Genomic DNA, 24,216 nt, shown 5'->3' with positions numbered 1-24,216 from the left:
GAACTTCAATCCCCGCCCCCTTTGTCCCTCCTAACTCCCTCCCATGTGGAAACCCTTTCTCAAGGGTGTGTTTTTTCCGAGGGTTATATTTAATAACACTCCGGCGGTTGGCTGGAGTGCCAAGGACTGTGGAGACACGTTTCGGGGTGGGTGGAGGAAGTGCGCTTACGGCCGTGTGTTTGGGGGAGGGGGGCTTCTTCATCACGACACGAGCTCAGAAGACCGGGGCTTGACGGGACAAGGAAGGCGACACAGGGACTCATCACTCCTGGAAACCGACGCCACCCGTCTGCTCGGGCTGCGGGTCTCCACGCGGGTACGCAGCCCAGTCCAGTTAGCTGGAGCTGCCTCACTCTGCTCTGCGTGTGTGTTTCTTCCGGACTGACTCCTCAGTCGTCCGAGTACTAAGTGTATCCGCGTCGTTAGCAATTGAATTATGAATTGTTCTCCTCACTGGCGACTTCTGTTCGCGCGCCCCGCCGGAGATGGTCCGAGTGTCCGCTTGCGCGCGCCGCGCAGCTAGCAGCTAGCAGCTTAGCCCGTGTCAGACACACTTTCAGCGCAATACCCGCGTTTTTTTTTTTATATATTACCTTGAGGTAAGCGTGCGCTGCTGTCTGTGTGTGTGTGGACTGACTGCGTGTTCTACTCCTATGGCGTGACGACTGGACGTGTTGTTGGTGCCGGAGCAGTGCGGACCATTTGTCACCGAGACGGGAGAGAGGGCGCGCGGCGTTGTGTGTGTCTCTGTGACTGTCTGTGTGTGTGTGTGTGTGTCTGTGTGCGCGCGCGCGCGGATGAGACGCTGTCCGCGTTTTTCTCTTGGCGCGAGCTGACGGAGCGGAGGACGTCGCGGAGACACGAGCCATGGCTCTCGGAAGGCTCGCGCTTGGCACCGTTGGCGCGAGCCGGCGCGTGTCGCTGCAGCGCGGGCTGCTCTTCCTGTGCGCGCTGGTGCTGCTGCTGCTCTCCGAGGCTGTGGAGCCGCTCGGCGCGTCCGGGAGCCCAGGGGGCGCGGGGGACTCTAGCGGAGGAAGTCACGGCCTCCAGAAGGGCTGCGAGGCGGACGTGACTAAGTCTAAGCACCCCACGAACCGCACGAAGAAGCCGTTCCCTGTGCTCTCCTTCGACTACGAGCACGTCAAGACACCCTTCGAGATCTCCTTGTGGGTCCTGCTGGCATCCCTCATGAAACTCGGTGAGTGTCCTGGACCGGCCTGGCGCTCTCTCTCTCTCTCTCTCTCTCTCTCTCACACACACACACACACGTTGCTGTCAGACAGCAGTCAAGGTCCAGCAGAAGGAGGCCTTCACGACTGTTCATTTGGTCCCAGGACTGTAGCGCTGAGGAAACAAGTTAGGCAGACTTAGCAGCATGATTATGCAGCCTTTCCACTGACTGAACGCTAATAAATAAGTCAAGACAGGCAAAAACTGCATGTTTCGTTTGTTTTCTCTTCTAGACGTGTCTTGGCGACTTCAGTCAAATGCCGAACTGTATCTTATGTGCAGTAATTTCCTTACACACACGCTCCTATCCCGATCCGTACTATCGATTCAGGGTAAGTATCTGTAGCAGGAGCAGCACGATTCAAACCATCCACCTGAAGGTTACAGGGCTGAAGCCCTCACAACACAGGCTGCCGACACATGATCAGATCAGTGTGTGGCCTTTCACTGTAACTGGGCAGGAAGACTGATTGTGCTGCAGAGGGCCTTTCTGAGAGATGGCATCGCAATGTGCGGCGGTGGAGCAAGTGCGTCATCCGACGGGTCAGGCGACAGCAGCAAAGTAGATGTTGCAAGACAAACACCCAGTGTCTGAAATCAGTCTTTTGAACAGCAAGCCAGATCATGTTGCCTCTCTCTCTCTCTCTCTCTCTCTCTCTCTCTCTCTCTCTCTCTCTCTCTCTCTCTCGCACGTAAATGTGGACGGATGCATTGTGGTGCTGAACAACGGCGCTGGGGATTACTCCCCTATGCTTGTGTTGCTTACCTTATTTCCTATTGCTGTCTGAAATAGCTGCTTCAGTTTGCTCACCTGTGCATGACTTGGCAAGTTTTTTTTTCTTTTTTTATTTAAAAGATCACACTGGAGGTTTGTCCACCACATCACAGCAGTTTTTACACATCTTTAGCTAGGACATTTGGGGAGTGACAGCACTTGTGGGAACAAATAACATGTGCAAACAAGCATGGGGGGGTCCTGTCCTGTCCTGTCCTCCCTGTGGCAAGGTCTTACCTCTTTACTCTGCTCTGTCAGGATACCCTAGTAACTGTTGCTGTCTCCTCCCCATCTTTAATTTATTCAGTAGCTTGGAATCTGATGCCATTACCTTTTTATTTTCACTCTTTCTACACTTCCTTATTTCTCCTTTGTTATGGCTGCCTGACTTAGTTCTCTTCTGCCTCTTGTTACGCACTACTGTAGGCCTCTTTGCCCTCACATCACTGCCATCTCTCTGTTGCTCCCATTTCCTCTTCCATTCTACACACTCTTTTTCCCCTTCCCAAGCAGGGTTGCAGAGTCAACCAGGCTCCTGCTGCACCCACAAGTGCTCCGAACCGTAGTTGTCACAAGCTCCCCTTGGTAGAGCTGTCTCCCATCACTCCCCCCTCCCCCCGGGAACTTGTTGGCCTCATCCCAGTTACAGTGAGATAGATGACCTTCAGAACCACCACTTCCCTGAATCCTCATCTTGCTCATACTGTATGTGCTGTAGGAGCTGTGCATCCTTCTCACTGTCCCATGTGTCTGCACAGATTAGTCTGAAAAGGGAAAGACTGCAGTGGGTTCACTGCAGGACATGCTTCTCCTTTTTGTTAATCAACCTGGCAACCCAATATTGCACACACTGTCTGTCTATATGCTCATCACTGTTGGTTGCTTCCCTATGCCCACCTGCTGATACATTGCTATCCTGTGTGTCCTTGCCCCCCTGGGGTATAGAACTCGAAAGCTTGTCAGGCTAAGCCCATGTGATTGCTGGCAGTGCTCTTTCTGGCATACCAGACTCATTATGTGGCCCACCCATACACTTACTCTTTGACCCCAGGAGAGAATCCTGAAATGAATGTCTAGGGAGGTTAAGCAGGTTCCGTGTGTGCGGGAGCAGGCTGTTTATTAGAGGCACGGCAGACTAAGCTGTGTTCTTGTCCTGGGCTTGACATCCAGCATAGCATAAAACCATTGATTTCAGAAAGGCGCCGTGAGGCTTGGGAATAAACAGCCAAGCAGACATGTGGACAGTAGTGAAGCATTTGCACAAATGATGCAAAATTGGATATGTTGTTTTAATGGCAGCTTGTAGCAGCTGAGAAGCTGCTTTGGATACAGCTCACACAGAATTAGGAGAAAATTTGTGAACTTTGCTGAATTTATGTAGTAATGAGCTTTCCATAAGCCTCCCCTTCCCCAGGACTTGTTTCTGTTCAGTGTCTTGCACCTGCAGCCTCTTGCATTTGTTCATTTTATGCCATTGCCAGGTCCACCTGACAAGCTCTTTATATGCTGGTGTACCAAGTTTCCTGGGAAATCAGTTATGTTTTAGGCTTGTCAAAAAGTCTTGGGTCTGTGATTTGGAAGAGGGTGAGCTGAGTGCTTGTCCAGTGCAGGGTCGCAGTGGTCTAGAGCCTGTATTGGAAGAACGGGGTCGTAAGGCAAAGGTACACCCTGGACAATACGGTGGTTCGTCACAAGGTAATCGCACTCTTTCATTTGGCCACATGCACCATGGGTCCATGTATGTTGCGTTCATTCGATTCGAAATTGAAAAACAAAATGCGAATTACGATGCCTTCGTTTTTTGATTTGATATTGAAAGCAGAAAAATGGCTTATTTTTTCTGAGCGCACACACAAAAAGAAAAGGATTTTGTCAATTTTTGTTTAATCATACAAAGTGTAGAAATCTCTCTCAATTCTAAATATGAATGCCTAAAGTGCGCAATATTTTATTTTTACTTCATAGAGCACTCTTCTCACGCAGTGACACAGAGCACTTTAACACAGGCATACAGCAAGAAAAATTGATACAAGACATATTTCAAATATTTCTCATCTAACAAGTAGTCTAACCTAGAACAGGTGGTACGGTGGCACAGCGAGTAGAGTTGCTGTCTCACAGCACCTGGGTAGTGTGAGAGGGTGTGCATTAGATCCCTGCTCAGTCTGTGTGGAGTTTGCATGTTCTCCCCATGTCTCTCTGGGTTTCCCCTGGGTGCTCGGGTTTCCTCCCACAGTCCAAAGACATGCTGTTCAGGTTCACCCATAGTGTGTGAGTGTCACAGAGAAAGTGTGTTTCACTGAGGTATGGATGAGTGACCCAGTGTAAGTAGTGTACCTAGTAGTGTAAGTCACCTTGGTGAATTAGGTGTGTGGGCTGATAACACTACATACTATCCACTGGAAGTTGCTTTGAACAAAAGCGTCTGCTAAATAAATGTTAACTAGAACTTCATGGTGCTTTTATAAAAATCATTAGCATCTGAAAAATAAATCCTGCCTATTTTCTCAGTGGACATGTCATCCTGTCATTCTCTTGCTGCTTTTGAAAAGCACTTAGTGATCCATGTTAACTTATGATCAATAACTTGGAGTGAAGCCGGCATGTTTGATGAAGCCACTGATTGATTATGCGTGGTTTAAATTAGTTTACACCCGGGTTGTACAAGAATACAACAATATGGAATTACTCAGTCAAAAACTAAGATGGCAAGAAACTATAAATGAGGCATATTTTAAATATTTTACATTTTGAGCGACAAATGATTTTTAAACACAGTTAATTCATAAATTTTTATTTTTTTTTAGAAAAAACAAAAAAACGAATGAAGGCATCGTAATTCATTTTGTTTTTCAGTTCCGAATCAAAAAAAAATCAATGAACCGTGCTTGGACCACCAAGGGTGGGGTACCCCCCCACCACCTCTCTCTCACTAGTTCACCTGAAATGTTTACCTTTGAACTGTGTGAGGAAACCCATGCAAACAGGGAAAGGAAATGCAAGCTCCGCTCAGAATGGGCCGTTTGAGGAAAAACTCATATCTGCACCCACAGTCCTGGAGCTGACAGGTACCTGTGCAAATCCACTGTACCAATATGCTGCAGCTTGAATTTAACAGCTAAATAACAGTTCTTATGTATAGTTCATGTGCTTTTGTACAGATGATACCTTTTCATTTTTCTTAATTTGTTTACTTGGCAAATACAGAGGAAAAGTAAACTGTAGTGAAGTCAGTATACTTAAAATGGCTGCAATCAAGGTGTGGCACAGCAATTTCAGGAGTTCACAGCTCTTAATATGTTGCTTGTGAATAGTTGTTAAGGAGGAGTCACCAACAAAACAGTATTTGTGCAACTTCATTCTGTGTTTGTAATTTCTAGTCTAGCCAGTGTTTATTTGCTTGAAGGGAGCAGGTTCAGCAAAGTTAACAAAAAAATGACTTATGTTGCAAAGTTTGGAGAAACATCCTCTCTGGATCCTAGTGTGTTTACAGATCACCCTGGGTGGTGGATATTTTTTATGATTTTGGAAGTTTTGTTTTTGATTCCACATACAAGATGTAGTCATAGGGTATTGACTTGGTGTTGTCACAGTGGTTACGTATTTCAGTGAAGGGGGTTTGGTGACAACTGTTGCACAACTCAGTGAAGAAACATCTGTTCTCATTTGAGTCTAAATGTCTGCACTGTCAGTGTAAGTTCCCAGACATCTCTGATGCATTTGGATACGGTCTGTCTTTGCATGAAATTTTTCACCATTCTAAAAAAAAAAAAAAAAAAAAGGATGGGATTTTGTCTATGTAGCTCCAGTAATAAAGTACTTCAGGACAAAGATGTGTAGCTAGTGGCACAGAACTGGCATTTTCAGAATCTCACACTGGAAGGAAGAGACTTGCAGTCTTGGATTAGGATGAAATCAGTTTACCCTGGTCTAGCAGTTATGTAGTTGGGCTTTCTGAATGCATCCATCTTCAGTGTTCATTTAAAACTTCAGTCCACAGTGGTCCATCACTACCCCATCATTTTACAGGGTTTGCATTGCCTTTTAATGGCAGGGTGGGGTTCTTTTCACTCGCAGCATTATTCCGCTGACATTGCTTGCAAGATAATGGTCACTTGGAGGTACAATTTTTGGTAGCACTCAAAAATGCAACAGTACAGCATGACCTGCTCAACCAGACATGATCTGCCATTACCAAACATTTGATTTGTATCAATGTCTCAAAGAAAGGGCATTAACATAGTGTTTTCAGTGTGTGTACAGGCCATCCCATCTGAGAAGCCTGCCTGCCATCACATCATCCAACCAGTCAGTAACCCATTGTGTAGAATAAACTTTGTACACTCGCATGTGCTACTGATTGTATGTACTACTATGTACACTTTAATACAATGTTACTTTATTGTCCTTTCAAGGAGTCGATAACTTATTTTCTGAATTCTGGCTTCTCAACTTACTAGTGTAATTACAGCATGAATTCTTTTTGTAAATCTAAATCCAGTAGTTTGACATTATTAGTTTAAAATGGCTGAAAATATAATTTCTAGAAACTTCTTTGCAGTCCTGATTGTTGACTGATTCATGGGCAAAATGCCATGTTCTCCATCTTCATGCCACTTTCAGCTTTATCTGTACTGTCTTCATGGTGACAGAACTCCTATTACTGGTGTTAGGGCAGCAGGTGGTGTAGTGGTTAGAGCTGTGACTTTGAAATCAAAGGGACCAGTATGAATGCCTGCTCCCTATGTCACACCCTTGGTCAAGGTACTTAACCTGATCTAGCGGTATACATTTATTTACATTTACATTTATTCATTTAGCAGATGCTTTTGTCCAAAGCGACGCACATCTCAGCAAAAGTACAATTTAGAAGAAAACTGTATGTAGCTTAGTATTCAGAATTCACATTTTAAGTCACTGTGAACAAAAGTATCTGCTACATAATGCTTAATTATGTCTGAATCCCCAACATTCACAGACAATGGAAATGTGGTGTAAGTGTTGAGAACGCAAACTGATGTGGTTCCACACTCTGGCTGCGTTTCACTAATACATATAGCATCATGTAAATGTACAGAAATCTGCAAAAAAGGGGGGGGGGGGGGGGGTAATGGCTTGGTAATTAGCAACTTGATGAGCCAGTATGTTTGGGATTTTTTTTAATTCCCTCTTGAATCTGAATAAGATGTTTACTGAACAATGCAAGATTTACTGAATCCTTTTAACCCTCATATAACATGAACCAATTTTAATGTTTGTGTGACTCAGTAATATTAACCATTTGCCATGTTGACATTGTCTAGCCTGGATGTTTCTGTATGATTACACTAGAGAACTACAAGCACCTGTCTGTGTGTGGTGTGCTGTGGCATAGTCCCTAATAGATGATCGTAAAGCTGCTTAGTGGCTTATCTGTGTGACGCTCCTCTCAGTCATGGCTTTGCTCTAATCTGTCAGACAGTGGCACTGATTACATCAACAAGCAGAAGGGGAGGCAAACGATACTCCCAATCACATGGATTTGAGTTGACCTGCTACTTGTAAGAACTACAAGACATTTGTAGTTATTTCTTATGTACTTTGTACATTGTACTTGTAAGGACTGCTATGGCGAAATGCTGACAGTAGATAGGCCCTGCCTTTTCCAATTATTTGTCACTCTTCAAGTCTGCAGTGAAGTCTGGACTGGGTAACCATTCTCTTGAATCTTGGAAGGTGGATTTATCAGATTTCATAAACTTCCATCAATTTTTGTTCTTTTTTTGTTCTGTGCTTGAGAATTACACTGGTAGAAACTGGGGCACAAACTTGGTAAATGGCAACCAGTGCTGTGTACTGGGTAAAGTGTGTTGACGCACAATCTTTTTTTCCTTTGGTGCAGTGGCTATCTTTTGAGTATTCAGGTTCTGAATTAGGTGTCATTCACTAGGTGTCTGACTAGCTGGAGAGGTGTAGAAAATGGGCTTGCTCTGAATTAATGTTTGGCTCAGGTGCTGTGTGCTTATACAGAGATAATCCCATTATTAATTTAGCAAATGGGTTGTAGCTGTAAGGCCCAGCAGCAGCAGGGTTGCCCAGGTGCTGCTTTCTGAGGCAGGAGGTGGAGCTTCAGTGGTTGCAGAGGGGGTGGCTCTCTTTGGCAGCTAAAGCCTGTTCTTTCACAGCTATACACATGCTCACCCACACAAGTTCTTCTAAAGGTCCCCCCCAAGGGTGTGGTCAAACAGGTTCTGCCACCTGGAAAATGAGTCACGTGGCCATACATGTGGTCGGGCTCTCCATGGTTCATGTCTTCCAAATGAATTGCGTCATTTGCATCAGCAGCAAAATCATCTTTTCTCCTTATGTTTAGCATCCACATTTGAGCTGGGTTGTCCCTTTTAAAACCTGTGCTATAACATTCTTTTGTTTGTCTTAAAACTTTGAGTACATGATAAATTTCATAAACGTTTGAACTTGCCATGTGTCACTAGACTCCATATAGCAGTAGTTTATGCTGCCATGTACCTGTGACAGCCAGGCAGTGTAGCCTCATCACTAGTGCGCTTTGCTGCAGGATGCAGCTTGGGGCCACCCTCTTTGCAGCCGCCACGAAAGCTCACTAAAGGATTCTCAGCAGGTGGACCCACAGAGGAAATGACTCCTCTGAAAGTGGGAAAACTAAAGTTTTGAGAGCAGTCTTCAGAGGAGGGGAGAAACTTCCTGAGGAAAGAGCAGTCCAAGTTGTACCATGAATCTTCTCCGAGCTAAGGAGCTGTAATTGTGTTAGCTTTGTCACCCTGCTTTCACATGCCGCTATATGTAATTGACTGAGGACTGTGCCTTCTCCCCCCACTATATTCCTGATGTGGCTCCACTTCAATTATCTGCAGGTCTGTAAAGCTTACCAGTGAAGTGCTCGTTTGTCCTGAAGGACCACGGTGTTGTCATTCTGGTCATTGTCTCCAACGATCCTTGTCTTGATTTTTAAACCAGTTAGACTCCTGAGCCCTGAGAGAATGAGGGTGAGATACATATTTACTGAAAGCTGGCAGATTCTGAATCATTTTAGTATAGCTTATCTTAATGGGACTTTTTTAATACCTCAATTAATCTAAGCCTCTTGATCATATAAGGCCGCCTTGGTTTTCAAGTGCGTGTGTAATATAGAAGAAATATTTATTTTTTTTTGGTCATCATATGATCTTTATGTACATCATCCCAATAAACTTATCAGGAAATTTGAGTTTTATTTATCAGTTGGTTCCATTAAAGTAACAGTGGTTATGGAAAGTGGCATTTCAAAATGATTGAAACACTTCGAATGTTGCCTGCACTGTAACAGTTCAAAAATGCCCTTATAGGTTTTCCATTTGTATCCAAGTTTCCACCTGTTTTGCCTAGCTAACCTTCATGTTCCAGTTCTGAAAAGTGTATCCATTTGTTTGTTGCGGGACACCTCTGACTGTGTACACCATCATCCCAGTACTTTTTGTGTGATCTCCTTTGTACAAATCCATGTTGGGTAAACACTGGATCTGTATGTGAACCCCAGCTGGGTGTTGCAGTCGGTACGTTTTTGTTGTACATGGTGGAAGCTGTACATTCTTAGACAAAAAATATTATGAACAACTATATTTCCAAATTATGCCAAAGGATAAGAAAATGTTTAGCTTAGAGTACAGGGCGGTTTGGACTGCATGGAAATTATGGAAATTTATATGGAAGTGGCACTGTTGATCAGATATTGTTTCTGAGGAAATCGGAGGCATTGCTGTATTTTCACCTTCGTTGCAGCTACATTATGCTGTAATGCAGCAGAGAAATGTTGGTTTGCTGGCACACCGCCTCTTTCTCATTTAAGCAAATCAGTGTTTGCGGCCCTGTTTTGAATATGAAAAAGTGCAGCATCCCTTTGTTACAACAGTGCACACCTTATTCACAAGCGCTGCTTGATGGGGAATCGCCCGATACGTTTTCCGTGTAGTATATAGATAGTTGCTGGTAGGCTAAAGTTACATTAGTGTGTGCGTGTGTGCGTGTGTGCGTGCGTGCGTTACGTTTGTTTGCAAAAGCTATCTGTCACTCAGTGGTAACTTGGCAATATATTAATGGGTGACTGATTGGTCGCATGCTGGCGGAGCTGTAAAGTAGCAGCACAGGTAACAAAGTAGCAGTGCAACACAGGTAGTAGTGAATTGCTTTGGTTTGCTTTATATGTGTGTGTCCAACAATTCCACAGAAGCTTTTCTTTACTTATCTGGAACCCCTATGGTGGAAGTCACTATCCTCATATCTGCTCTGCTGACTTCCTCTTTCCTTTGGAGCCTCTGTGTATAACCTGGTGAAATATTGGTGCTGAAGGTGGGGGCGGTGGTGATATTTTACATTTATCCGTTCAAGGCAACATACAGCTTGGCGAGGTCCATTTCATCGCAGGAGCTCTCAAAACCAAGTGTGTGCTGCTACTCCTACAAACCTGTCTGACATGTAAGACATTAGATTTTCTGTCAGATACAAAAATGAATCCCTTTCTGCATACCAAGTGTTTGAGCGTAAATATTTGAGGTTTCTCCTTGTGGTAAAGGTGGGAGCCATAGTGCTTTGCTGATATGAATCCTATTGCTAAGCAGAGTAATCTTGTGATTCAGGCAGTGAACAGATGCAGTGAGCAAGGTGAGAAAAGCAGCGTGGTAAAATATTAACCTCATTAATGGTGTGGCTACCACTTTTACGTAATGGCACCTGCCTAATCAGGCAACAGAAGAGGTTTTCATTCGATAGGATTTGTTACTGTTTGGTAAATGTGTGGCAGTAGTGTTGGTAGACGAGCATAACCCCCACCCTTCCAACACCACCACACCGGCTTGGCTCTTACTGGCTCTTATCCTTTTTATTTTTTTAAAAATCAGCAGATTTACCTACCACACACCAGAAGTGTTAATGTTTCAACTCAAATGTTTTTGAGGAGAATGAGTGTTGCATTCATAATTAAGGAAATGTGGAATAATGATTTAGAAGTGGGGCAGACATGGAACGAAGAACTTTCTGATTCTAATATCTGGAGTAAGGCTCCTACTGTAATAACTGTCTAGTAGCAAATTTGTCACAGTGGGCTTTCTGAACACAAAACACAACAGATTGACTTGAAAGTGTTTAATATGTTGTGCTTGATGAAGCATGCTGTACTTCTGTTTACTGCCTGCTTTGTGAGGTTTGTACACCACTATCCTGGTGTTCTTGTTGTCTTTCTCTCTGTGTGTGTGTGTGTGTGTGTGTGTGTGTGTGTGTGTGTGTGTGTGTGTGTGTGTGTGCGCGCGCGCGCGTGCGTGCGTGCGTGTATGTGCGCATATTTTGTGTAACTTTCACTACTTTGACTGCTTCTGGTTCTCTGTCCCTCCAAAAAGTTTTGACAGAGTAACGCAAGACTTTGGTATTCCTTACATCCAGTTTCGGTGAGTAGTTGGAACCGGTTTGTAATTGACAGATTAGAGGTTTGCTCTGCTTAATGTTTGGAAAGGGTGTGACTGTTCGACAGCCGATGAATTCCCTTTGATTTATACTGGTCACCACGCTCTCTCTCCCGTTATGTGAAAAGTGACATTCTCCACCAATTCATTTTCATCTGAATGAATTAGACGAGCTGCTGTGATCATGCTGGATTTCATAAATTAAATCGTGTTTCTAGAAGGGTTTTGGTTCTTCCCTGGGTACACTCTGTCACAAACCTTTGAATGTCTTCACCAGCTTAAACACATGACTGCTCTTTCCATCATGCCTTCCTCCTACTGTCAGCATCTGGAAGTAAGGCGGGTGACAATCAAACAGTCCTGCTTCTCTCACTTTTCTCCACTCTCCTATTCTAGGCCTCTTTCTCTTACCTGCGTTAGAACCCACTTTCCAGCACTTTGCAATTTTTCAGGCATGCCTTCAGACTTTCAGCTGTAACTCCATTATAAATGATCTGTAGTGGGCAATACTTTAGCTGTTACACATAGTTCTTGACAGCGGGTGGAAGGAGACAGGAAAGGCCTGTTTTCACCTTCTGCGGCTGTCCAACGAGCACTTGCATCCATTCCATTTTGATCCTCCTCCTTACTTCTTCTCGGTCAGTGAGAAGAAGCAGCACAGCGTGCCCTGGACACCCCTCTAGCATGACAGTAGTGTTCAGTGGGGCACTTGTTTTCAGTGATTCATGGTGCTGTGAACAGATGACACAGTTGACCTGAATTACTGTAGTCATTGTCAGTGGCATCCATACATGTAACCTAGAATAAGGATGTCTGTCTGGCAACTGCACATCTGTTTGGCTTTATCACACACAATTTGTCTGCTGTACTGTATAGATATACACGCAGTGTGAAACTGCTATAGTGCAGGAGATGTCAACTGAGCTGGTTTCTGGTGTGTAAACTTGTTAATTATAGGCTTTCATCACAGCTGATGTAGTCTTGCACAGTGTGGGCAGCATTAATGATGGACCAGGCTTATAATCAAATAGGTTTGCTGCATGTCTTCGTCAGAAGGGTGTGTCTCTTTATTTTGTATGCTCTTATTCATCCCTGACATCTCTGCCTAGGAAAGCCCAGCTATCACCTCTTCTAGCTGTCTGTTAAAAGCTTTTAATATTGCAGAAGGGGGCGTGCTATTAGTGAATGACTTTAGACCTTTTTCGTACTTCACATCAGCGTGACTCTTTCCTTCAGCTTCATGTAGTCCAGAACAAAGATCAGTGTCTTTGTGTTCCAGCTTTAACACTCACCTGTTTAAGCTGCTCTTGTGATTCTTCTGTTTTCATTGTCCCTTTGCCATCTGGGTGCCTTGTAGAGCCTCCACATGCTAGAAGGGGCAGCACTGTGTGATTGGTTAGTTCTTCAGGTAAGTTATGGAACCTCTGAAGGCAACGTGGCCTTCATTGCAGCTGCCACTGCCTGATTTGAAAGAAAGAGGTATTGAGTTGTATGCCTTCTGGAACCAGTCCCAAAATGTGTTTGCATCAGTTAATGCTTTTCTGCCTTCCCAGTAGGAAGGAAGGGGGGGGCAAAACTTCCTCTACACAATTTTTCTATTTATCACTGAGAAAAGTATGTAGTGGTTGGTCCTCAGAAATCACACTCATGACCTCAAGTTGTTACATGTAACATGACCATTCACAATGAATTCATGTGATACTGTTCTTCAGAACAAGGAATCGCATGACTTGTCGTCTTGCTGCCTTTGAGGAAGCATTAGAGAAGTGTGTGAATCAGAGAAGCAGGAAGAGATGTAGAACCTACAACAGAATGCTTCTTTTTTTGGTTCCTTTTCTGCCCCAACAGCTCAGTGAGCTGGTTTGCCCCCCAGTATTTTCTAATGTCACTTCCTGTGTAGCCACCACCCTGCTTGCTCCAGCTTCAGTCCCATATCATTTCAGTGAGTTTGAAATCACCCTGCTCATAGTCTGATCGGAACTTGAGGGTTATGTTGCTGTTTATTATTTATCTGTCGTTATCTGAATTGACATGGTGTTAAAGTAATCATTGATACAGTAGGGTGTTCTTATTTGAAAGTACCTTGATCAAGAGTACTGGGACCTTCAGACTTCAAGGCAGTACCTATAAATGCTATTCCAAATGCTGTCCCAATCAAGTGACAATGCAAATATGAGACCCAAAAGCTGCAGTTCAGGGGCAAATCTGAATTTCTTTAGCAAAAATGTTTAGCTGTATATAAAAATACTGATAAATTACATGTAAAGAAATTTATACATTTGTTTTTTCTGTCAAATTATTTGTGTGTTGAGGGGGGCGCGGTGGTGCAGTGGGTTTGGCCGGGTCCTGCTCTCTGTTGGGTTTGGGGTTTGAGTCCTGCTTGGGGTGCCTTGTGATGGACTGGTATCCCGTCCTGGGTGTGTCCCCTCCCCCTCCAGCTTTGCACCCTGTATTGCTGGGTTAGGCTCTGGTTTGCCACGACCCCTGTCGGGACAAGCTGTTTTAGTCTGTGTGTGTTGTGTCCAGAAGGAAAGCTGAGTAAACTTCTAGGGGATTGTAACCAGGAAGATCATTGCTGCATCAGCTTGGTTTCAGGTTGTAGCACAGGATTATTTGTGCACAAGTTTTTTTCATGTCAGAATGATGGTGACGTAGCAGGTGATTACAGCTTATACTGTGTTTCTTATGTATGTGTTTGAAGTCCATGGAATGGGAAAATGGGTCGGTTGCAGTGACCCAGCAATCAAGGAGACGTGCTGTAGTAGCTGATGGCCTCTCCCATACAGGCTGAATTAACAGATGCTCCCCCCCCCCCCCCCCCCCCCCTTTTTTTTTTTTTTTTTTTTCCTCCTGCCTAGGCTTTCATCTGATCCCACGGTTGTCCTCCATCGTGCCAGAGAGCTGCCTGCTGATTGTAGTGGGCCTGCTGGTGGGTGGCCTCATCAAGGTGGTTGGAGAGACTCCCCCTGTGCTGGACTCGCAGGTTTTCTTCCTGTTTCTTCTGCCACCTATCATCCTGGATGCTGGCTACTTCCTGCCCATTCGGCCCTTTTCTGAGAACCTGGGCACCATCCTGATGTTTGCAGTGGTGGGCACACTGTGGAACTCTTTCTTCATGGGTGGCTTGCTGTATGGAGTGTGCCAGATCAAGGGCACAGACCTGAATACGGTCAACCTATTGGCCTGCCTCCTCTTTGGTTCCATCATCTCTGCCGTGGACCCTGTTGCTGTGCTTGCCGTGTTTGAGGAGATCCACATCAATGAACTGTTGCACATCTTGGTCTTCGGCGAGTCACTGCTCAATGACGCAGTCACTGTGGTAAGTAGATGGGACCTATGTGCATGCTAACCTCAATTACTTGAAGGATTGATATATCCTCTCATTTTACAGCAGCATGTGATGTTGGGACAGCTGGTAGTGTAGTGGTTAGAAATGCTCCTTTGGACCCAAAAGTCACAGGTTTAATTCTCGTCTCCATCTGTAGTGTCTTTGAACCCTACAATTACTGGAGCAAAAACTGTATAAGTGGGTAAATAATTGTAAGTAGCATAGCATTTTAAGTTGCTTTGGAGAAAAGCATCAGCTAAAAGAGTAAATGTCAGTGATTCTTAGTTGTGGTACAATGCACAGGTTTCTGGACCCAGCAAGGTACACAGAGCAACAATAGACTGACAAAGGCAACATAAGCCACTTCATTTATTTTGAGTACTCATCCTGTCTTTGGCAATTGATTGTATAACACCTACTGTTCCTTTTGTACCAGAACTTGGTCTGGTTGCTGTTTTAGTCTCATTCTGTGGGAGCTTAGTTTAAAAAAAAAAAAAAAAGCTTACTATGTAGTTTCTGCATTAGAGCCTATCATATGTTCTTCCTTGATGATATTGTGCATGACCTTAAGAGCAGAAGACCATTTTAATGTTGGATGAGTACAGAACAAATGAAATCTAGCCCTACTCCAAAAAAGCTCTAAAGCATTGTTCTGCATGACTCATTCCAGAGGTTATTTGCATTTCCTGTTGGTGATGGGTGTGGTGTGCTGTGTAGCTGGAGTTTCAGGTCCTGTTTTCAGCTCCTTAAACCACATCAAAACAGGTGAGATGAGTGAATTGCTGTGGTGCTTTGAGTTTTGTCTGGGATACATTCGAAACCTGAAGAACACGTCCTTATCTTGTAAGGTTCTGATGTTTCAACTCCATACCTGCTATAGAAGCACACACAAGCACCTGACCCCTGTGAGTTAAACCTGGTGGTGTTAGAGGGTTAATCTCTTTAAATAAATTATGCAATCTAAAAGAATTGGTTTGGATTTCAGATTTCCTGCATGAGCACACAGGTAAAACTGTTGGATCAGAAGGGTATTAAGATGAGTAGGTGGAACCTGTTGTCAGTGTACAACTCACCTTTTCATTCCTACTAAATCTGCACGCGGCATCCTGTACCAGGTATGAGTCCCATCTGTAAAAGAGTGGAGTCCTGTTTTCTTGTAAATTTTGCATGTTCACCGAGCATATGTTAGCACAAGCTGAATTTCTTGCACAAATGGTTGAACAGCTGTGTGTAAGTTTGAGGTCACTTTAAGGATGGCCTGTAAGTAATGCTCATATGACAGTCTCCCAGATCCCAAAGAGAGTTACAGCAGAGAATACATGGTACAACACAGATGTTTGTAAACAGCCACATACACCTCTCTTTTGGGCCACGAGTGGTGATGTAGTGTGCCGAATCTCTCATTGAAAAATGAGAATGAAATTAACTGACAAACATAATTTAATATAACTTGGAATGTAATTACAGGTTGTCCCCGTTTTTTGATGGTTCGACTTAGGATTTTTTTTTTTGACTTTACGATTGTGAGCTGGCGATAGACATTCAGTAGGAACCGTACTTCAAATTTTTTTTTAAACTAAATATTCATTCATTCATGACAACGACAATGATCTGCATCTCCCACTGTGTCATGCAGAGGTGTGTATTAAATGGGTTTCCGACTTACAATATTTTTTACTTATGGGTTTCGCAGAACGTAACCCCATCATAAATCGGGGACCACCTGTATATGAATTTGTAAAGCATATAGATGTGTACACACTTAACAAGGTGTGGGTTTTGAGCAAGTCTGACGTGAAATGTTAAATAAAACATGATCTAACTTTAGAACTGCACTGGAGTCAGTTTCAAGTTTATTGTCATAGGTACAAGTATCATGAAATTCTTGAATGCTTCTCCACAGACTATGAACAAAAACAATAGAAATACTACACAAAACAATAACAATGACAATGAGTAATGCTAATAAACAATAACAATAAATAATAACAATAAATAACAGCAGATTGCCAGAAAACTCAGAACATGAGAATGCTTAAAGTGACAATGTAATCTACCAATGTGCTTGAAAGGAGCAGTCCAACTCTAGTTACTAAAGGTGGCACATTGGTGAGTGTTGTATATTCTTACAGCACTAGGGTGAAAGCTGTTCCTGTACCTAGCAGCGCAGGTTCGAATAGACCTGAGCCGCTTTCCAGACAGCAGAAAAGAGAAAAGTGCCTGTGCGGGGTGACTATGATCTTTCATTATTTGCATCGTCATTCTGAGGCAGCGTGTGGTGTAGGTGTCCTGGACTGCTGGTAGCTGTGTGCCAATGATTCCCTGAGCTGTTTTGATCACTCTCTGTAGGGCTTTCTTGTCCTGTATGGAGCAGCTGCCACACCAGGATGTCATTTGTATTGCTCAGCAATGTAGTAGTCTAAAGGGCCTGGATAAGAATTATTAGGTTTAGGAATTAAAAAAGAAAAAAATTACTCTGTATAGAACAGTTAAGAATGGTGAGGTTTGTGTTAAGGTGGGGGGCGCAGTGGGTTGGACTGGGTCCTGTTCTCCGGTGGGTCTGGGGTTCGAGTCCCGCTTGGGGTGCCTTGCGACGGACTGGCGTCCCGTTCTGGGTGTGTCCCCTCCAGCCTTATGCCCTGTGTTGCCGGGCTAGGCTCTGGCTCCCGGCGACCGTATATGGGACAAGCGGTTCAGACTGTGTGTGTGTTTAAGGTACTGGACATGATAAATGGCAAGGCCATTTCCTGTTACCTTGTCATGTCTGTGCATGATGGTCTTACTGTGATTTAGTTGTCATTGTAACTAAAGACTGACTAAAGAATGTTCAGTGGTTACTGTAGGGGGAAAACCAGTCTTCTCCCTGTGGTGTACAATTATATTGTAATCACTGAGTGGTTAGTCAGTATACTGTTATATATTGTTGCTCTTATAATGTGTGAGCAGAGTATGTCATTTGATTGGAAACACTGCTCATGTTGTAAATGGCTCTGCTGAGTTTCTCTCACTGTCATCTTTGTTACTCCTTCCTAGGTGCTGTACCACCTGTTTGAGGAGTATGCTGGCGTGGGCTCTGTCAGCATACTGGACGTTTTCCTCGGCGTGGTGTGCTTCTTGGTGGTGGCATTGGGCGGCGTGCTGGTGGGGGCCTTCTATGGCATCCTGGCAGCCTTCACGTCACGCTTCACATCACACACTCGTGTCATTGAGCCACTCTTTGTCTTCGTCTACAGCTACATGGCTTACTTGTCTGCCGAGGTGTTCCATCTTTCCGGCATTATGGCGTGAGTGTCAGCTCATTTAGCAGCTCATTTTTGTTTCCCTCCACCCCCCTTTCAGTAGTATGGTGGCCCATCCCGTAGTACTGCTACCTCACAGCTCCTCGGTTGTAGATTTGAATTCAGTCTTTGTGGAGCTTGTATGTTCTCTCTGTCAGTTGGTGACTCCAAATGCCAATAGTGTGCGCACGAGTTTGTTTTGATTGCCCACTGAAGTAGTCTCCCGCACATTCTGTTTCTGTGATAAACTGTAGATCACTGCAGCCCTGCTTTTTCGCTAGTGGTTAGTGTTGATGCTGGGGCGATCAGTGTTTCTCAAGACTTGACTTTATCCTTTATAAGAGTAAAGTACAGATGAACATTATAGGTGTGCCACATGTTTCAGAGGTTTAAGACTGCTGAAGGCCTAGAAGTAGTTATGATTCCCTAAGACAAACTGTTCAGAAACATACTACAAAAGTAGAGTACTCCTTTTTTGGTTTGATGAAGTTTGTGTCACATAACGTGTGCCTAGTCACACTTGAGTCAGCAGTAATGCAGTTGTGTCTGCAGGGCAAGTATGCTAGATGTACTTCTTGCTGGGCTTTGAAAGCTTTTCCTAGAAGCTGTGGGGACAAGCCAAGAATCTTGGAGGAATAGTAATTCATGTCTGCCAGGCATGACAGAATGCTGGAGGAGTGAAAGGAGGACCAGGCCTGTAGCCAGCGGCTTCTTCCTTGCCAAGAGCAGTTAGGACTTTGGTCCTTGTGAGCAATGCAAAGCATTACATGTGTTTTTCTATCACTGGTAGTGTACTGGGCAGGGCCTGCAAATTTGTCTCCTGTCATGGTGATGCCTGGTCCTCAAAGTGCTGTAGTGTCAAGAGCTCCTGAATGAATGTCAGATTGAAGAATGAGGTGTGAGGAGATTATTTTGGGACAGGCGGATGTTTGTCAACAGCGGTGGCTTTTTGTGACATTGGTGCAGGAGGCTTGCAGCAGGACCTGTACTCATCAAAATGCCAGAACTTCAGTGTGAGTAAAGCTGTGTCATGGGAGAACATATGACTCCTGCTGTGGTAAAATGGTGCAAAGGCTGTCCTGAGGCTGCTTTGCTGACAGCTGGCTTCACATTTAAATCATTTTGCTTTTGGGTGGATTTCACTCACTGGCTTCTTTTCAGGGCTTCCAAATTGGGTAGGACTCCTTTTTGGATTTGTTCAGGTTTCCATCAATGTTCTGACCAAAGAAACTGATTTGGGAAATGAGCCCTCTTGACAGGTGAGATGTGCCTGTTGGCAGTGATGTAATTCACTGTGGTGGGGAGTTCTGTGACTCTGCTTCTCTGCTGAAGTTCCTGGATTCAATTCAGTTCCTACAGGGATTGAATCCAACTGTCACTTGAACCAGATACTTTGCTAGGAATTTAGTGTTCCTCAGTCTTTATGATTAAATTCTGGTGCTGAACAGATACTACCATGTGTCACTGCCTTTTGGTTTATATTCAGCTAGATCTACAACTTCTGCTCTCCTCTGGTGTCTTATTAAATTTAGGATTTTGTTCCACTCTCTTTCCCTGTCCGTCTTAACCCATTGTCTTCCCCCTTCCGTCAGGTTGATTGCCTGTGGGGCTGTGATGCGCCCCTATGTAGAGGCCAACATCTCCCACAAGTCCCACACAACAATCAAGTACTTCTTAAAGATGTGGAGCAGTGTGAGCGAGACTCTCATCTTCATCTTCCTTGGTGTCTCCACGGTGGCAGGGAACCACTCCTGGAACTGGACTTTTGTCACAGTCACTATCATCCTCTGCCTTGTGTCTCGTGTACTTGGTAAGTGACTGAATGAATCATTCACTCATCACGCAAATGGTTAATATGTTTTGTCAGTCTGGAAAGTGATGCATACGCTACAGTGCAAATATTGTATTAAGGATAGGTTGGATGTAAAAATGAGTATAATTACTTATTCATTTAGCAGACACTTTCTCCAAAGCTAAATACAGCTTAGTAAAAAGTGCATTTCACAAACAGGTGGAGAGAGACAGATGCAAACATGCTATTCTTGAATTAGTCTGTTACTGATTCAACAGGTATACATTATATGTGTGGAGGATCTGCAGAGATGGCTCCATTTTCTGTAGTAGCCCATGAAGAAATTGAAACAGGGTAGAGTAGTAGTCTCCAATGACAATGATTAAGCTTGGTCTGGATGCCAGAGACATCTTCAGTGTTAGACATTTTCAGTCCATGATACCTTGCAGAATACAATATGGACAGCAGAACTCATTTAGTATTGTGGACTCGTGCAGGTAGACCCTCTTGTCTCTTCACACCAAGAGGCTCCTGCTGTTGCTGCCACAATGCATCAGTTACTGCAAAGTAAAGTTGACCAAATTGCATGAGCTGACAAACAGGACCGAAACTATTGTGTGATTAGCAAATAAACAGTAGGCAGTATGATTATTCTAAACCCCAGACTTATAGCACACCACACTGCCTTGTTACCAAGCACATGGGTAAAATAGTAAATGAATAGATTTGTATATAAATTAAAAGTAATATACAGTCTGTGTGCGAATATACGGGGTATGTGTGTATATATGTATATACATATATATTATACATACACACACACACACACACACACACACACACTGCATCTCCGACTGTGGTCCCATAAGATTATAATGGAATGAAAACTTATCGACTAGTGAAATCATAACAGAACGTGTTGCTCACGTGTTCGTTGTGCTGCTGTAAACAAACCTTCTGCGCTGCCAGTCGTATAAAAGTATAGCACATAGTTATGTACAGTACATACTTGATAATAAATGCTTGTTACTGGTTTATGTATTATAGTATTTCGTTAGTGTACTCTTTCCACATATAAAAAGTTTACTGTAAAACAGTATGCTGTTACGCCGGCAGCAGCATCAAATCTTGTTTACCACGTCTCTTGACTGTGTCGAGGCTATACCATCTAGGTTTGTGTACTGTAAGCACACTATGATGTTCACACAGCGATGAAATCGCCAAACGACACATTTCTCAGAACATATCCCCGTTGTTAAGCGATGCATGTCTGTATATAAACAAGCTGCTAAGACTGATGCTGTGGTTTTGAACCTGTGTAGGGCCATTTAGTTTGAAGGCTCAGAAAAATGTATAGGAACGGTAATGTGCAAGTGGCATAGGGCAGTGGGAACAGTGAGGTTCCAATATCACCTCAGGAGAGTTGCAAATATTTTCCAGAAGTTCTCTCTAAAAAAAATTTCATATAACTTACTGTACATTCAACAAAATGACTTAATTTGAAAGCAGATACCAGATGCAGCGTTTTCTTAGTCCTTGCTCCTTATTTATTTGCTAGTCCTTTACAAACACTTTATTTACTGCAGGGGTGGTGGGTCTGACCTACGTGATCAATAAGTTCCGGATCGTCAAGCTCACCACCAAAGATCAGTTCATTGTGGCATATGGTGGACTACGAGGGGCCATTGCCTTCTCACTGGGGTACCTGCTGGACAAGAGCCACTTCCCCATGCGGGACATGTTTCTAACAGCCATCATAACGGTCATCTTCTTCACCGTCTTTGTCCAGGTGGGTTCCACACTGGGCATGTAGCTGAGTTGGGGTTAAGGGTCCCCCCCCCCCCCCCCCACCTTTTGGTTTTTAATGAACACTTGAGCTCCATTCAGCTAAAGTCACAGCCTTCCAAAGTAGAGCCTTATAAGGCTACTGAGTAAAATAGCTCATTGTACTTGCCATTGGAAGTCTCCAAGTTCAGATCTCTGGAGATGGATTGCAGTTGTACTTTTTAGATGCTTAGACTAACTTGCATCATAAATGCTATAAATGTTACCACTCAGATGAAGTCAAGAATTAACAAATGAACATATTTGTAGATTATAATTTAATGGTTGCAGGTTTTGGAGATAGCAACCATTTTTGTGACTCTTAACCTGTGGTAAGCTATTTATATATTTGCATCTGAAACTGAAAATAGGAAGACATTAAAAACAACAGTTGTTACTCCCTCAGATTTTTTTGTAAGACTTCATAGGTCATTATGTCTTCTTTGGTCATCTGAAGTGTCAAACTCATATAGGACTTTGCCTTTATGTATAATATCATGTGGGAAAATACTGCTGAAGCTTAGAATCTGCATTAAATGGCCTGATTTCCTGCTAACAAGCATTACTGTTTCCTGCTAGGCTTTTGCTTGTGATCTGTGTGTCTTGGAGGGACCTAGAGAAGGCAGCAACAGGAATACACTCGCTACCCTAATCTCTCTTCAGCACTACTGTCCATGATTTATTCATGCCTTTGAAGTCTTTAGACAAAGTGCAGATTTTGTGATGCATCTGAACCAGGATTGTATGGGTTTGACCTGCAGCTGTGCAGGATGAAAGGGGTGTGTGTGTGTGCGCGCTTGTTTGTTCCTGTGGTGTCCTGCAGATGGGTGTTGAAATGTCAGCCCCCATTGCTGTACGCTGGTCCCGTTGCAGGTATTTATCCTTTTGTGAGAGAAGAGGGCATGTTTAACCTGACAGCACACAAACAGGTCGTTTTGGTCTGATTTGTGTCAGGTTATAAGCCCAGACCGGACCCAATCCCAGGATGCTGCTTGCTTTTCAGGGTGTTTGCTGTTTATTCAGAACAAGGAAGTGAAGGACAGAAAACGATACAGATCCAGGGGAAAGTTGAAACAGACAATTTCAGCATTAAAAATTAAACATTAAAACCAACTGGACCTCTGCTGTGCAGATAGATTTTTTTTTTTTTAGTCCCTTTTAAACACTTGCCCTGTGTGACAGCATATAACGCTAAGTTTAATTGTGTGGCTCTGATAAATAGAGCAGGACGTATAGCTGAGAGATACTAGTCCTCTGTCAGCCAGTAAATACTTGCTCTGTTGTCCTCTCCTTTAGTCTGCACTAGTGCAGTAAATTAATTTACACATTTGCATTTGTGTGTCACTCTGCTCATGAGCCTTAGAGACGACATCCCCACATATGAGAGTAAAATACAATCGCCTGCTGAAAAGAGAGGGGACTTGTCAAGAGTTTGGGGTTTTTTTTTTTTTTTTTTTTTTTTTGCCCCATATCCTCCCTGCTCTGAAGTACATGAGGCTAAGAAAATCGCAGCATTACGTTTGAGAGACGAGGGGTAGCTTGGCTGCTGTTCCTGCCAGGAAATTGTGATTTGGGTTGCTCATCTTGCCTGCAGTGCTGCAGGGGCAGCCTTTGTTTGCGACTCTGTGATGCTCATCAGTGAGTTACAGAACACAGCCCTAAGGAAGGCGCTATGTGTCAGAAATGGACTTCAGGTTTGCTGTGAACATTAGGGGCGTAACTTCACTTAATGTCTCACGTGAGATTCTTTTCCCTGTGCTGTGACCAAAACAAAATGTGGAGAAGAAGGTGCTGTCAATTATCAGAGGCTGGTCTGTCCAGTACAACTACAAAGGTTTCAGTTTGCTGCTTATCTTAACTTCAGTTGAGTGGCATTAATCCAAAGTAGATGGTGATGGTTGGATAGATCTGCTAAAGCTTCCTCATTCTGTAACCTCCACATCCTGTCTCTTTTAGGGAATGACTATTCGACCCCTTGTTGACCTCTTGGCTGTGAAGAAGAAACAGGAGACCAAACGTTCCATCAATGAGGAGATCCATACCCAGGTAAGCAGCCACCCCAGCTCTTCGTGCCCACAAGCACATGGCTTTTCAGCGAACTGATCTTAGGCCTGTAAGTTATGAAACTGGATATCTGACAAATTAGAAGTAAGCGGGTACCTCCCAGGGAACTGACTGACCTAAATTAGTTTTCCTTTTTTTTTTTTTTTTTTTCCTTCTTTTTTTAATAAAAAAAACCTGGTTTAAGATACTTTGCTCTATTGCTGAGCCATAACTCCTGAGAAACCATGAGACTGGCAGTTTTCCTGTGAAACCTAGACTGTGATCAACTTAGGAACGGTACAATAGGAAGCATTTTATGGACCAAAGCCTGTGCATTAATGCACTAACTACACAAATGGCCAGTTTACACTTTTTAAAGATACAATCATTGTCCTGTTTATATATATTTTTTTAATTGTTTTCTTGTATATTTTCCAAATTTTTGCCAGTTGTAAAAGCAAGCTACATTTACACATCAGCAAAGAGTTGGCAGCAAA

General features: G+C 43.6%; 1 protein-coding gene across 1 annotated transcript in view; it reads left to right on the top strand.

The window, feature by feature from the left end:
* Positions 1-53: 53 nt before the first annotated feature.
* Positions 54-24,216, top strand: part of slc9a1a (solute carrier family 9 member A1a) — a 35,373-nt gene continuing 11,210 nt past the window's right edge. Inside the window, exons 1-6 of the mRNA XM_029259883.1 lie at positions 54-1,198; positions 14,313-14,773; positions 17,816-18,066; positions 19,653-19,870; positions 21,439-21,641; positions 23,633-23,722. Of these exons, the coding sequence (XP_029115716.1) occupies positions 868-1,198; positions 14,313-14,773; positions 17,816-18,066; positions 19,653-19,870; positions 21,439-21,641; positions 23,633-23,722 (1,554 nt within the window). The 5' untranslated portion in view covers positions 54-867. The remainder of the gene's footprint in view (positions 1,199-14,312; positions 14,774-17,815; positions 18,067-19,652; positions 19,871-21,438; positions 21,642-23,632; positions 23,723-24,216) is intronic.

This window comes from Scleropages formosus, chromosome 18 (assembly GCF_900964775.1).
Source record: "Scleropages formosus chromosome 18, fSclFor1.1, whole genome shotgun sequence".
NCBI classification, from domain to species: Eukaryota; Metazoa; Chordata; class Actinopteri; order Osteoglossiformes; family Osteoglossidae; genus Scleropages; species Scleropages formosus.
The sequence above is the reverse complement of the archived record's forward strand: the minus strand, read 5'-3'. Positions and strand labels throughout refer to the sequence as shown.